This window comes from Lolium rigidum, chromosome 2 (genome assembly GCF_022539505.1).
Source record: "Lolium rigidum isolate FL_2022 chromosome 2, APGP_CSIRO_Lrig_0.1, whole genome shotgun sequence".
Lineage (NCBI taxonomy): Eukaryota > Viridiplantae > Streptophyta > Magnoliopsida > Poales > Poaceae > Lolium > Lolium rigidum.
The window spans coordinates 163,876,114-163,892,494 of record NC_061509.1 but is presented as its reverse complement, the minus strand read 5'-3'; the positions used below and the strand labels follow the sequence as shown (position 1 = coordinate 163,892,494).

The following is a 16,381-nucleotide window of genomic DNA, read 5'->3' as shown; positions in this document are numbered from 1 at the left end:
CAAAATAGGACCCCGGGTCTTGATTTCGTCCAATTCCGAGAATATTTCGTTACTAGGATTTCTGAAACCAAAAACAGCGAGAAACAACAACTGGCTCTTCGGCATCTTGTTAATAGGTTAGTTCCAGAAAATGCACCAATATGACATAAAGTGTGCATAAAACATGTAGGTATCATCAATAATATGGCATGGAACATAAGAAATTATCGATACGTTGGAGACGTATCAAACACCGCTGCAGATTTCTCCGCCAACACAAGCTGCAAAATATTATTGGATAGATAAACTTGAATCAAAGACAAAGCCTTACAGTCCTTCCAATTTTTGTTCATCGGTCTATGTCGTTGCATTAAACTTGCCAAATCCTTTGAGCACTTCATCCAGATCAGAAGTTTGGGCGAGAATCACTCTCATCTTCACTTGCCACAGGGAAAACCTTTGGTGTAGTCCAGCTGCGGTAGATCGAACTACAAAGAAGACATGTCGCAAATCCTAGATTAAAACACAGGCTCTGATACCACTTGTTATAAACACGACAAGCTATAACGAATAACGAAGAGGAAATCACATCGACAGACACAATATTTTAGCGTGGAAAATTCCTCCAACAGAGAAGGGGAAAAACCACAGGCATCAGCCATCAAGATTTCACTATATCGGGGAGTGTTTACAAACACCGTGGGTTATCTTATGAAGTGATAAACCTTAGCCAGTGGCTTACAAGAGGTATATATAGGCGGTGATGATAATCCGTACCGTTGGGGGTCTTCGCCCCCGCACCCCCAAGGCTCAGGCGACGGGCATCGCTCCGCTCGACATAAGTTAGCCTTCTTATGAATTTGGATCACAAATACAGCAACTTTTGTGATCGACTGAAGCTAGCAGAGATGGAATTTTCTTCTCGCCGTGTGTCCACGTCCACCGCCATCATATTTCTCCTCCTCCTCGTCGCAGGTTCATTTTGTCCTCGGTGCTTTGCCTGTCATGATGATTTTGTTTCGTTGGTTCTTGGTGCTCGGTCACCCACCACAAGCCATTTTGATATGAACAAGGCTCATAACCTAGCCTTTCCACAATGGAGGTCTCTTAGCGCGATATCCTAGTTAATTTGCTTATGTGGCACCCTATTTAATGATAAAAGAGAGTGGTGGTGTATCAAACTATGTTCGTTTTGATAAATAAGATGCACGCTTATTTCAAGATGAACTTTGACCGAAACAGTTGAGCAACCATTTTGTTATTATATTGTAAATAATTAGTATCGTTGGATTTGTATTAAAAACACTTTCTAATGATGTTAATTTTATACCAACAATTTTTATATATTTATAGTAATTGTTGGTCAAAGAAAAACACATAAAACGAGGATGTATTATTGATTGAAATGGAGGGAGTACTACTATAGAATACTTGCACACGTCCATAAGTAAAAGACATTAATAGCCCAATCACATTAATGCATTAGCCCAAAATTATTAGATTTAGATACACCACTAAGAAATAATGTATTGAAGTATTTGTGTATTAAGAAACACCACTGTCTACGATAACATGCTAAGATCCAATCCATTGTAAATGTCTGAGATATAATACTTGCACACGATCATAGGTAAAAAAACATTAATAGCCAAATCACATTCATGCATGATCCCATAATTATTCAATTTAGTATATTAAGAAACAATGCATTAGATTACTTGTATCTTAATAAACGCTACCACCTACAATAACGTGCTAAAACAAACCCATTATGAAATGCCTTAGCCAGGGCCGCTACTTCTTTTGACCAAGGGGCCATTGTGGCTTTTAGACCCTCATATTTTGTAGCGATTAATGTACTGTATCTCTCTAGAACATTATTGAATAAACAAACAAACTACTAGTCAAGTCAGAGTGAAAGTACTGCACTTAAAACATCCGCTAGCCAACTACCCCGGCCGGCTCCGCCTATATAAACCCCCACCCGCCCGCCCGCTCCAATCCTTCAAGTCCATCAACAGAGCAGAAGTTAGGAGTACATAACATAGCAAGTGGACTTTTGTGATCGGCTGAAGAGAGATGACAGTTTCTTCTGGCCGCGCGGCAGCGTCCGCCGCCCTCCTCCTTCTCCTCCTCCTTGCCACAGGTTTGTTTGTTCTCGGTGTTCCGCCATGGTGACTTTGTTTCGTCGGATCTTGGTGCCCTGTCAACAAACAAGCAATTTTGATTTAAGCTGTGACTTTTATCGGGTTTGCAGAGCTGGGGACGACGACAGTGGCGGAGGCGGGGGAGAGGACCTGCAGGTCGCAGAGCCACAACTTCAAGGGGGATTGCACGAGCTCGACCAACTGTGCCAGCGTGTGCAAGACGGAGGGCTTCCCCGACGGCAAGTGCAAGACGCACTACCTCGTGCGCAAGTGCTTCTGCATAAAGGACTGCTGACCGGCTAGCGCTCCGCAGACCGGCGATCGACCTCCGCTTCTTCTGTTCCTGTTGATCAATCGGCTGCTAGTTGTTCGTCCGTCGCCGCTCGCGCGTCTGTCTGCTAGATGTGTCCTCCGCGCGCGCTTAGAATAAAGTAGAATTGGAAATTAAGTGATGTTGTGTGTGTGAACCTTTGCTACCACAGATTTTACGCCTGCAATAACTACCCCCCCCCCCCCCCTGTATCCTGGTTCTGCAATCCTCGAGGTCGCGAGTCGCGGATGACGAAACCGCGCAGGACGCCTGGAGAATTGCACTCCAATCCATGGATGCCCGCGCCGATCGACTCGTCACGCCGCGCGCTATAAAGACGGCATGCATTCGCTGCGCTGCGTGCGACCATGCTTGCGTCCGCTCCGATGGATGGATGCGTTAATCAGGTAGTAATGAGCGCCATGGATGCGTCCAGCCCCATCCATCGGCAAAACGTGAATACAGCCGCGCGCGGATATTCATTGTTGACCGCAAACGTGAGAGCGGGATTATTTTGGCCGGTTGCTACTCGAAAACCCAACCGCCTTGCGTCCTTTAATAACTTTTAAGTTCTAATATCTTTACAAAAGACCAAAAGACCAGACATTGAATTAATAACCCCTTCAACACGGATAAGATACATGATGCTGAACCGACACGAACTACTACCTCCGTTTCAAGGAATAAGGCGCACGCGTATTCCAAGACGAACTTTGACCATAAAAATTGAGCAACAAAATCTTGATTATATGATATGTAATTAGTACCGTTGGATTCGTATTGAAAAGAACTTTTTAATGGTACTAATTTCATACAAACAATTTTGATCTATTTGAAGTAATTCTTGGTCAAACAAAAAGCTCGTAAAACGAAGGCGCCTTATTCCTTGAAACGGAGGTAGTAGCAAGGAAGTTACAACCAGAATCGCGAATAGCAGGCACGTCTCATAGGAAGACTACGCTGAATCGGATCAGGAACAGTGTCTCACCTAGAGCGCGAACCAACAAACACACATGTCAACAGACCTCCATCGTCATAGGCGACAGCCACCAGAGGTCGACCACCACCGGGAACCGGCTACCACTGCCCACAAAACCAACAAGCAGCTCGAGGGTAGTACCACGAGGGAGCAGAGCACGAAGTAAGCCTTGCCGAAGATCGCCGGATGACGATCGACCATCCGAAGATATTGCACCTCTGCCACACAACCAATGGAGAGCCGCATGTTGTGAGCTCCAAGACGATGCCTTCAAGAAGAGCACCGACACCACCCGATCCGAGGATCTAGGGTTTTTACCAGGAGCCCGTAACAGGACAAAGAGAAGCCCCAACGATGCCTTCATCAAGGGCACGGTGTCCACATGCGGCGCCGTCATGGCCCAAGCAGGCAAGGGTTTCCCCTCGGCAAAGTATCTCCACCTACTACAAATTTGACCAACCATCGAACGACGATTGACGCACCACCACAGAATGCTCGCCGGTGCCACGCCGCCTTCACGGGAGTGGGCATTGTCCAGCACCCAAGCTTCTGGCACGCCCGCCATCTAGCAAGCTCTCACCTAGGGTTTCGCCCTGCCGCTCGCGGGAGCAGGCACGACGAAAATGCTCTCTCACTTTTAAGCTTTAATCAAGTTACCAAATGTTATATGTACCGAAACAATACTTATCCCTCCACCTTTGTTTACAAGGCCACAATCCAAAATCTCAAATAGTCCAACCAATCTATATTTATATCTATATCTATATCTATACTATCTATATCTATATCTTTCTTTAATAATAAAGAGAGAAACATTTTAGTGATTTCGTCAGTGAGTTACATTTGTCCGTTGTTGGTGTTTCCTTCATCCGTCCTCACGTGAGTGCTTCTTTCGTTTTCGTAAGTCACCTTTGTATAAGGTCTGGTCTCGGGCCTAGTTCAGGAAACGAGTCCAGATCGACGTACCGCACCATATGTTAAACGCTCAACCGAGCCTGCCATGGTCGATCGCCGCCGAAGCGTCGGCACCGAGGATAGGTTAGATGGAGCGCAAGGACGACGCATCCGGGGGACGAGGACCGCAGTGAATAGGAGGAGTACGTCGCGGTACCCATGGACTCTTTCCGATCCAACCCCGCTGACTTGGACTTTAGATGCTAGGAATGCTCAACTTTTGGGATGCCTTGTCTGTCGAGGAAATAGAAAATGAGGAGACAAGATCTACCATGATGAACACGAGGTCATCATGGTTTCGGCACCCCAATCATGGACTCCACCAGGCGGTGTAGAAATTCTGCTCTACCGCTGCTTGCACTCTCGCTAGCGCGCCATGGAAAAGGTGGGGATGAAGAACGGATACCAGCAAATTGTGGAGGGGAGGGCTGGTTCTGTGGCAGCCATGGATGTGGTGGTGGAGCTCTGGCCGAGGCTGCGGCGCTGCACTAGACGCGACATGTGATCGGTGCGGCTGGTCCATGCGAGGGGCTACGATTGTCAAGGTCGGGGTGTCGCGGACACCTGCGTTGTTTCTGGTTTCGTCAGGCTCTGTGCTGATCAATCTGTGTGTCATCGATCAAGCCCGAAATATGTTATGATAAGGGCTGGATAATTTCCGCGTTGAAATCAGCTCCGAATCCGTTCTAAGGTGTTCATATCCGGTTTTAAAGAACGGATATTCGATTCCGAAGTGTTGCTCCGGATACTGTGTAGGATACGGTATAGCAAAAAGCATGCGGATATGGATTATCCGAAATTTAATTAGGATAATCAGAATATTTTGAACGGGATAATCCGATTTTTAGTCAAAAGCCAAGACCGATCTTACACGATTAGTAGTTATTGAATTACGAAATTTATTTGGCGAGCATGTTTAGTTCCAAATTCTATCAGTGATTGAGTTTCAGCCTATTGTATCTCTTTTTTATCAACTACACAAGACTGACTCCCCTTACGATTTCAAAAACTATAACTATCTATCGATGAACATATGTGGTGACCCGGCATACCACTGCATGGTGTAGTATGCAAATCGGACATAACACCAATGAAACACCGTTCCACTAGTATTACATCGCTCAGAGTGGTACAACAGAAACATATGCGGGTCCAAGGTATGTCTATAGAATTACAACACTGACTCTTTACAAAAGATCCACACAGCCTCCTTCTTTACAATGAGATAAAACTGCAACGAAACTCCAGAAGAACGACTCGTGGTCTAATCTTATCACGAACTCTAATTATAGAGTATTTGACTAGCTATAGAGGCTATGACCAGATTCTAGCTAAATAGGAGCTAGGTTTAGGGAGCTAGTCCCCTTCTATTGCTAATCTAGGTTTTCTCCTTGTCGGATGTGGTATTTGACTCTTCTGACATGGGCATGTCCTTTGAAGTACTTGTTGACTCCTCGGCCTTCTAGTTGCAATGTAGATCCTCCTTCGATGCCTCCATATCTAAGCAGGGGATTTAAGAGTGGGATGAGTACGAGCGTACTCAACAAGTTCATTATAGGAAAGAAGTGTTTAATGCACTAGCTACAACATTAGACCAAAAAGTCTAATACCAATGCAGGTATTCATAATCATTTCTTCAAAAGGTTGCTTTTATTCAGAAGAGCTATGTCTGTCAGCCTTCACCGGTTTACTAGAACTTCATGGAGTTCCTTTCCCGCAGCGTTCGCAGTTCCATATCCCGGAACAGGGAGTGACAGGTCACGATTCATTACACTCTGCAGAGGTGTGTTGCTTTACCCATAAGAGATCTTCACCTTGGTGCCAACCGGGCTCGAGTTTCCCGTCCACACTTCCTTTGGTGTGAGGCCCGGTATAAAGTCTTAGTCAATCATACTCCTCAGCTACCTCGCACACCCACCTTTTGTTGCAATTCCGACCTTGGGTTCTCACCGGCTAGCGTATCCATAGGATACCATCCGACCTCAACTACTATCGACCATCCCGGCCCGATACCTTCACCGGTCGTTGCAACTCATCATAGACCGCATTACCGTGGGAAATTAGAATGGGATCCCCACCCACCGGTTGTTCTCACAAGACACAACTGCTACGGTAAGCGCATCCTTTGATGAACGAGAGGTGGAAGTACAATTGACTACTTCGTCCCACTCCAGATCTTATGGTTAACACGAGTTTTACGGCACAAGAATCACTGGATGACATTTGTTGTTTAATCCTAGATGGATATAAACCCATTGCAATGGAACCTCCACCATATCAACACATACCATGGTTCCATTGCCCACCACATAGTCATATTCATAGTTATGAAAATAGTACTTTTGCTTTTCATGCAAGAGTGATAAGTATAGTACTTTGCAAGTAATTTGGTAAAAATACTCAAATGACATGAGCAAGCGATGAACTTGTCTTTCTTGACTGCAAGATTATGCAGGCAAGGTCTTCGATACGCAATAACTCCAAATTCTGAAATAGCATCATCGTCCGGTAAGGACGATGTTTAAAAGATTGGCAAGGATGCAATAATGCATAAGTATGAGATGGAATCGCTCTAAGCGTGTCCTAACCACGATGATTTAGGATTAGTGAGTTGTTATGATTGATTTAGGGTGTGTTGCACTTTTAGAGTGATTCACAAACAAGGTTCTTATTAAGGTTTGGGTACTTGATATCATAAACAAGTAATGCAATATATCATAACAATAATATTACTAGCACACAACGATAAGATTTGGTATATTCCTAACATGTAATGCACAAGTAGTTGGTCTTAGTACTATATGGCATGGTTAATGGTTACTTGTTATATTCTTCAAAAGAATAACTTTTGAAGAACATGTTCTTTAATAAAGAACAAGTATGACAATTGGGTTTGTGGGGTTCTATGGTTTTCTATGGTTCCAATTAGTTTCTGGAGTAAGTATTAGATGGATCACAACAATGTTGGATTCATCAACACATAGGGCTTGTAAGGTTGAGTTAAGCCTAGGTATCCTAAGCAATTATTTATACATGGTTGCTATCAAGGTGGGTTCATCTTGCTGGGGATATCTAGCTAGGGTTTATAGGTCCTATTAGGTAAGGTTTATGACTATTCTTTATTTTCTTTAAAAGAATAACTTTTGAAGAACATACTTCTTAAGTAATAAGAAGTATATCAATTAGGATTGAGGTGGTCTAGGTTTTACTATTGGATTCACTAAAATAGGGCATAGTTGGCTCCTGGATATTATGGTTCATAAGTATCTAATACTTAGTAGGGTTTTAGTGGAATATAGTTAGGTAATGCACAATATTTAACACTTCATATTTACTATTTGGGAAAATGATTTAAATGAGATACTATATCTCATGCAATTTAAATACTACTCTTGAAAAATGATTTAATATTCTTAAGTAATAACATATGGGGTCATGAAGACTAATGTCATCACCTCACATTGAATTACTTAGAAAAGTGATTTAAATGAGATGCTACATCTCATAGGATTTAAATACTATCTTTGAAATAACTTAAATGAGCTAGAAATGGCCACATGGCCACTATTTGAATCTAGCCCATGATCATATGAAGCAACCATGTCATATTTTTACATAATCAATTAGACAATATGAAATGTGATTTATGAGAGTTGGAATCAACTCAAAACCATTTCTGGCTGATTTTTAATAATTGTTTGAAATTTGAAAAGTTCCTGCCTTGTCATTTTTGTTGCAGAAGATCTATGATGAATTAGGGTTGGAGACCAGTGGGGTTTGTTGGATACTTTCATAAGCTTTCATACAAAATTGGAATCAACTCATTTGGATTGCTAGATTTTGTTTTATTCAAATTTGAATGGAGCATCTGTAAGCAATTTGATTTTAAACTGAAAAGACAGATTTCAAATAAGTGGGCTTAGGCGGGAAACGAAATGGGCCACGAAGAGGGGAAATGGGCCGGCCCAGAGAGGCTGTCACGTGGGTGTGCGTGGCCTGACAGTGGGACCCGCATGTCAGTGCGTTATAACGCCGAAGTGGTACGCGTGAATGGGGGCCGTGGGATTAAAGAAGATCGGACGGCTGTGGTTCGTCCTCGTCGGCGACGAGCTCTGGCGAGGTCCGAACCCTACCGGCGGCCATGGGGGTCCAGGGAGAGGTCTTACCGCAGTCCGGTGGGGTCAGCGAGGCGGGCAATCGACCGAGGCGACAACGGCGAGTCGAGGGAGGGTCGCGGCGGCTCCTGAGGTGGACGAACTAGACGGCTCGGTCTTCAGCGGCTCCGGCGGCCTCCGGTGGTGAAATTGGGGCGGCGTATTAGCTAACGTGAAGGGGGAGAGGTTTGAGGAGAGCAAGTGAGAGGAGGGGAAGGGGGTGTTGTGATGAATTGGAGCGGGGGACTCCTCGTTTTATAGCGGGCGAAGGTGGCCGAGTGGCACGGGCACGGCGATGCTGGTGATGGCGCTATAGGGGCTGAGGTGAGTTGGCGAGGGCGCATGACGATGCTGCGTCATCAGGCTTTCATGGCGCACGTCATGGCGAAGCCGGGGGTGGACGGAGATGCTCGGGAGACGTCGGTGTCCGACGGTACTACGGCGGAGGACGGCGACGGTGGCGTCGGCTACAGCGCATGCGCGGACCAATGGCTATGTCTGGGAGTTAGCTGGGTCAAAGGGGCGCGCGTGGGCGAGAGGAGATGACGCGAGGAGGTCAGCGGCGTCCGGGCGATGACGTGCACCGTCGTGTCCAGAGACGTGCCGGTGCGCGCTCTGGCATGTCCTGGCATGTCGTGGGCGCGTCACGTTCCGAGCGTTGGCGTGCTCTCCTTGGCCAGGGCTCGCGCCAGTGGGGTCAGGGGAGTGAGGTCAACTCATTTGACAAGGTTAGAGAGAGAGAGGAGGACCAGAGTGAGGGTTGGCATGGTGGTGATCAGGGTGGCCGGCATGGTCAAGACATGGATCATTTGTGCATTTCTCTTGGTCTCTGAGTGCATGGCATGCTTGAGTGAGGTGAGGTGAGTCTACTTGACAAGGTTAGAAGGACAAGAGAGGGAGGATGACATGGGTTGGCATGGTGATGTCATATGATTGGCATGGGCATGGCATTGGTCCTCCATGCATTCTTTTCTTGGTCTATGAGTGCTGCAAGCTTGAGTGGGGTGAGTCCAAGGTATGTGACATGGTGAGCTTGGTTGGAGAGGGCTAGGGCTTGCACATTGTATTAATGCCAAAAATATATGTGACACATGCAATGTCCTTGGCATGGTTTGGGCATGGTGATCATGGCAAGACTAGGTCATCTCTTTAGGGAGTTGTTGTGGTACATGGTGCACTATAGATGAGCCAAAGAGAGAGAGGGTGAGGGGTACGTCTCCAACGTATCTATAATTTCTTATGTTCCATGCTAGTTTTATGAAAACTAGCACAGTGGCCCTCGCAAAAGCGAGGGCATCATATCAAAAACATTGTATACCTATAGAAAAACTAATTTAGTTGTAGCGTTTTGTTCCTACGCCAGAGGAAATGTCATATGGATTTTAATTACACTATTTGCATGCCTATTTTTGTCAAGTTTCCTTCATTTCAATGGGAGGATTTTAATTGATATGTATGAATAAGAATCCATATGTCATACGTATTTCCACAATTTTATTACTTAATATTTCCATATAAAGTAAATTTTCACGTTGTTCCATTATTTTCTTCAAAATATTTGTTTGAAGATCCCTTTCTGAACCTATCTTGTTTGTTTAAGTTAAAGTCAACATAAAACTATAGATACATAGTAATAAGTGATATATATGTAAATTAATTTGGAACATGAAAATAAGCTATTTATTAAAACTATAGCAGTCAACTGGTGATAAGTACCAAATGAAATCATGCTAATCAAAATTCCACATTAATATGCATTATGCCGTCACTCTGATTTTACAACAACTCTACACTTATAGGTCGAGATACATTGTGGAACCAATTCATTGGAAGCAACTCCTGGTGCGGTTGCGGAAAAATCTCCCACGACAAATCTATGATTGACACTTAATCCCATAACAAAATTTTGTAAGTTGTTTCCCTGTAAGTGTCTATTGCTCTTTTATAATGTTGTGTCCTCTTTTGGTAGGCTTTAATCTATTAGATCGTTCTATGGTTTCTCTCGCAGACATCCTATCTCTCTCTCCGACAATAGAGTTCCAATGACTACAGTTGCCAAATTGTTACCATCTATTAGGCTGATATGATGTAGGTTCTCCTAATCTATCGAGGGGCCATATCAGGTCCATAGCTCCGCCAGTCATACTCCAGTTGTTTTCTTATTTGTTCCGAGTCCCCTTTTAGCACATATTTGTCAGATAAATGAATATATTGTTTCTCAAAAGTTTCTCAAAACAGCATTAATAAAGCAAGCTATTGACATTGTTCACAAACCGAGCAAATTAGCTCTAGGTCGCACATCAAAGAGTGCATTTCCAGCCTCACGACATTGTGAACAATGTATCGAGTGTAGTTGGGTAAATTTCCGAAATCATGATCATATTTGATGATAATAAGACTATTATGAACATGTAAAAATAACATTGAATTCAAGAAATGATGATAATAACAAATAAAATTATTAAATGAAATTGCATGCTTCTAAATGGTTCGAGCTACAGTAAAGACCATTTAGTTAAAAAAATGAAGCGTGAGATGCAACACGGTGCAGATAATAATAACCAATAGAGACTGTAACAAAAGTACTTCTCAATCAAGGATTAAGTAACAAAAAAATGGAACTTGGAGGAGATTTAGGAAAAAGAGAACTTTCCAAAATGAATGCATATTCATAAGGGTAATACCTACATGTCCTAAAGACAAATGACATCTTATTATTATGGACATTTTTTTTGCGAATGAAAGAAAAGGCCAGCAGTGACTGTACTGGAAGTAAGCGATATAAGCTCGTGAAATTTTGAAAAACTAAAATGCTAGACGACATTTTCACAAACAGTGATTAAACTGATACATGTTCACTAAATATAATAACAGAATTTTGTATATACAATGACTCACGTTAGCAATTCTCTATACCCTCCTATATGATATGAGCAACACAAAAAGGAACTTCATAAGCATCGAAACATGGTAACGCTATTATTCTAGAAGACATTTACTTTGGAATATTACGCCTTGAGAAACTAATGCCATATGCAGAAAGTAATGAGAATAGAAAAAAATTTGCTCCTCGGGGAATTATCAAACAGCTCATTGATCTGCAACTTTGAAAACATGATACCTGAACAAACTGGATCAAGCAATCTATATTTGTAACTTATACTGAAGGCTTAATCAAGAAAACGAACATATACCATAGTAATATTCTGATCAGCAGCTCTGTATAAACCATTAAACCTGGCAGCATCATATGAAGCTAAAACTGAGGTTTAATAACACGCACAATATTATAGGAAGAAGATACAAACAAACATCACATGATATCAAAAGATGGAATATATTTGTACTGAGATTGGGAGATGTGTTTCCGATTCTTTTCTTCTCCTTTTGATATGTGGAGTTTCTTGGTGGCAGGGGTCATTGCTTCCGTCTGTGAAATCTCAAAACCGAAGAATTAGAAAAAATAACAGGCTCCAGAGTCAAGATACATATGAGAAGTTCAGAAGCATGAATCAAAGTAAATATGTACGTGGCTCGTCATGCTGTGGCAGAAGAGATGGTCACCTTGGAAGGGAATTATCAAACAGCTCATTGATCTGCAACTTTGAAAACGTGATACGATCAACAGACTGGATCAAGCAATCTAGATCAAGCAATCTATATTTGTAACTTATAATGAAGGCTTAATAAAGAAAACTAACAAATACCACAATAATATTTTGATCAGCAGCCGGATCTGTATAAACCATTAAACCTGGCAGCATCATATGAAGCTAAAACTGAGGATATCAAAAGATGGGAATATATTTGTACTGAGATTGGGAGATGTATTTCCGATTCTTTTCTTCTCCTTTTGATATGTGGAGTTTCTTGGTGGCAACGGTCATTGCTTCTGTCTGTGAAAACGCAAAACTAAAGAATTAGAAAAAAAAGTAGCAGCCTCCAATTCAAGATACATATGAGAAGTTGAGAAGCATGAATCAAAGTAAATATGTACGTGGAGATAAATTAATAATCCAAATTGTGCAATCGTCAGGCTGTGGCAGAAGGGATGGTCGCTTTGGAAGGACGCGATATCATGACGACGAAGTGGTGGGAGGAGAGAGGCAACACCAAATATTGCACACTGATCTGTGGAAGAAGATCAAACTCTATGAACCCGACCTTTCTCGTTGATCTGAACATAGTCAAAACTAACTCACGGTTAGAGAAATCCGATTCTTTTCTTCTCCTTTTGATATGTGGAGTTTGTTGGTGGCAGGGGTCATTGCTTCCGTCTGTGAAATCGCAAAACCGAAGAATTAGAAAAAATAACAGGCTCCAGATTCAAGATACATATGAGAAGTTCAGAAGCATGAATCAAAGTAAATATGTACGTGGCTCGTGATGCTGCGGCAGAAGAGATGGTCACCTTGGAAAGGGAATTATCAAACAGCTCATTGATCTGCAACTTTGAAAACATGATACGATGAACAGACTGGATCAAGCAATCTATATTTGTAACTTATAGTGAAAGCTTAATAAAGAAAACTAACATATACCACAGCAATATTTTATCAGCAGCCCGATCTGTATAAACCATTAAACCTGGCAGCATCATATGAAGCTAAAACTGAGGATATCAAAAGATGGGAATATATTTGTACTGATATTGGGAGATGTTGTTAGATTATTAGGCAATTTTCGTGTGAGTTTAATTACCGAAATCAACATTACAGATGCACAAGCATACTTAACCATACTCATCAGACTAAGCACATGCATCAGATCTGAACATGGAACAAGTAGCAGTGCAAGGTAGGAGAGGAAAAGCACGTACATCGCGACCGGGAAGGTCGCGCCAGCAGCAACACCACCACCATGGGTATTGTTGATGTCGCCCATGGTGTAGTCGGATCTGTCGATGAAGCAGCCGGGTCGTCGAAGAAGAAGACGAACAGTAGCGAGCAGTCGCGCCGAGACGCTCCCCAAAAACCTTATCGCCCGTCTCCCGGTGCAGGATCTCAACGGACGGAGTTTCGGAGGCCTGCTCTCCCGGACGGCTGTGCACGCAGACGCCGGGATGGGGAAGACTAGAGAGTAGCGCAGCAAAAGGAACTTCGCGAGAGAGAGAGAGATCTAAAAGCACTGTTTTCCAGATCTGATCGGTCTCCTTGTATAGCCTGGGAGGAGAGTCGCCCCGACCGCGTTGACACGCGTAGGAAGTCAGGGACACGCGGCGAGCATGCACATGCAGGTCGACACGTACCCAACACAGTTGGTGCACCAAGCAAAAATTTAGGCTTCCTTGAGTGTGTCTCGAACTCGAACTCGAGTCACGAAACGCGACGTGCGTGCGTGACGAGGCGAGGCGGGGCGGGCGGAGGAGGAGGAGTGCGCGAGGGCTCTTTCTATTCTCACTCACTTGGAATGACTAGAACAGCAGCCCTTATATACCACTCCAACTCACTCCCAACTAGCAATGTGGGACTAAACTTTGTCCCCCAAGGCTGTCCCAAGCTGTCAACGTGATGGGCCTTGAGATTTCAGGAATTGTAGACTATATGGGCTGCCTTATTGGGCTGCAGCCCATCTACATTCAACAATCCCCCACCAGATCTCATATGCACATCAGATGACACATTAGTTCCATTCACTGTTTAATATACCTGCACTTCAGTGGAGACTGTTAAGTTGAACTTCCACTTAGGCAAGGTGCTACGCTTGACTACAACTGAACAATCGACTATGCCTGGAATTGTCAGTCTTTGTGCAGCAAGTTTCGCTCAATGCCGGCACGGTACTAGGCTACCATAGCCTTCCCCTCGGGTGGAGCTTATAAGTCATACACCTCGGCCTTTCATGAGCTTACTAGAGATTCACCCAAACCTCCCACACTATGACCAGTAGTGTCACTCATATAAGTGTGTTCTTCAAAGATCGCCTTGTAGGACAGCATCTTCGCTCATTAAGAGCCGCTCAGAACACATTAAGACATCGTCAACCTGCCTTACAGTAACTATGAGAGAATTGCATCTGCAGCGGAGTGGGAGTATTATATTTTCTCTCAACTCAGTTGCTCCGGTTTGTTTTCCCAGGTCCTACTTCACGGAATTTCCGATCACATAGGTTGGGTTACCCCTCGGCAACTCAAGTGGGTCTCAAACCCATCTCCCTCGATGCAAGGTCTATCATGTTTCTTGATAGTCCTTTTGTGAAAGGATCTGCCAGATTTTTAGCACTTTGGACATAATCCAATGCTATCACCCCGGAGTTCTTCAGTTTTCTGACAGACTTCAATCTCCTCTTGATATGTTTGGAACTTTTCATATTATCCTTAGAACTTTTCACTTTGACAATCACAGCTTGATTATCACAGCTCATGAGGATAGCCGGTATTGGTTTTTCAACCATAGGCAAGTCCATCAAGAGCTCACGAAGCCATTCCGCTTCGACGATAGGCCGTGTCTAATGATGTGAGTTCTGCTTCCATAGTTGACCTCGTTAAGATGGTCTGCTTGCAAGACTTCCAGGAAACAGCACCACCACCAAGAGTGAAAACATATCCACTTGTGGCCTTCATTTTAGCATCAGAAATCCAATTGGAGTCACTATACCCTTCAAGTCCTCTTGGATACCCGGTTTAATGAATTCCATAACTCATGGTTCCCTTTAGATAGCGCATCACTCTCTCAAGAGCATGCCAATGATCATCTCCCGGGTTGGCCACAAACCGGCTAAGTTTGCATACAGCAAACGAGATATCAGGCCTCGTAGCGCAAGCTAAGTACATGAGTGAACCAATGATTTGAGAGTATCTCAATTGATCTTTAGTTGCCTTTTCATTCTTTCGAAGCAAGACACTAGGATCATAAGGTGTGAGAGAAGATTTGCAATCAGCATAGCCAAACCTGCTCAACACCTTCTCAACATAATGAGATTGCACAAGTGTAATCCCATTATTCTCATCTCTCAATAGCTTGATGTTCAATATAACATCAGCCTTCTCCAAGATCTTTCATCTCGAAACACTGAGATAAGAAGGTTTTTACCTCCTCAATCACTTTGAGACTTGTCCCAAAAATTAGTATGTCATCCACATACAAGCATAGGACAACTCCCTCACCCCCACCATAGCGGTAATACACACATTTGTCGGCTTCATTAACAACAAAGCCCACAGATGTCAAAGTTCTTTCAAACTTCTCATGCCATTGTTTGGGTGCTTGTTTAAGCCCATACAAAGATTTCTTTAATTTACACACCTTTCTTTCTTGACCTTGTAGTACAAAACCATCAAGCTGTTCCATGTAAATTTCCTCGTCCAACTCTCCATTTAGGAAAGCCGTCTTAACGTCCATTTGATGAACGAGAAGACCGTGTGAGGCAGCCAATGACAGTAGTACTCGAATTGTGGTCAATCTCGCCACGAGTGAGTAGGTATCGAAGAAATCTTCGCCTTCCTTTTGGGTATAGCCTTTGGCTACAAGCCGAGCTTTGTACTTTTCAATAGTACCATCAGCTCGAAGCTTCTTCTTAAATACCCATTTACATCCTACAGGTTTGCACCCATAAGGACGCTCTGATAACTCCCACGTTCCATTAGCCAAGATGGAATCCATCTCGCTTTGAACCGCTTCCTTCCAGTAGTCTGCATCAGGAGATGCAAGAGCTTCTGAAATGGTAGTGGGAGTATCATCCACAAGATACACAATGAAATCATTACCAAAAGACTTTGCAGTCCTTTGTCTCTTACTCCTTGTGGGAGCTTCATTGTTATCTTCATCAGAATCTGAACTCTCATCATCAGATTCGTCATCAGACTCCATAGGAGTTTCGTGTATTGGATCAGATTCCCAACTCGACATGCCATGCATAT

The 16,381-nt window shown here is 43.5% G+C and overlaps 1 protein-coding gene across 1 annotated transcript; it reads left to right on the top strand.

The window, feature by feature from the left end:
* Positions 1-2,058: 2,058 nt before the first annotated feature.
* Positions 2,059-2,421, top strand: LOC124690275 (defensin Tm-AMP-D1.2-like). The gene is made up of 2 exons (XM_047223677.1): positions 2,059-2,125; positions 2,237-2,421. Exons 1-2 carry the CDS (start codon positions 2,059-2,061, stop codon positions 2,419-2,421), a joined length of 252 nt encoding a protein of 83 aa, XP_047079633.1.
* The last annotated feature ends 13,960 nt before the right edge of the window (positions 2,422-16,381 follow it).

What these genes read in the sequence shown, in the direction of transcription:
- LOC124690275 (XM_047223677.1), top strand. Translation starts at nt 2,059, where the DNA reads ATGACAGTTTCTTCTGGCCGCGCGGCAGCGTCCGCCGCCCTCCTCCTT. An exon ending in TCTCCTCCTCCTTGCCACAG is followed by an intron (nt 2,126 to 2,236) that starts GTTTGTTTGTTC and finishes TCGGGTTTGCAG; the next exon opens with AGCTGGGGACGACGACAGTG.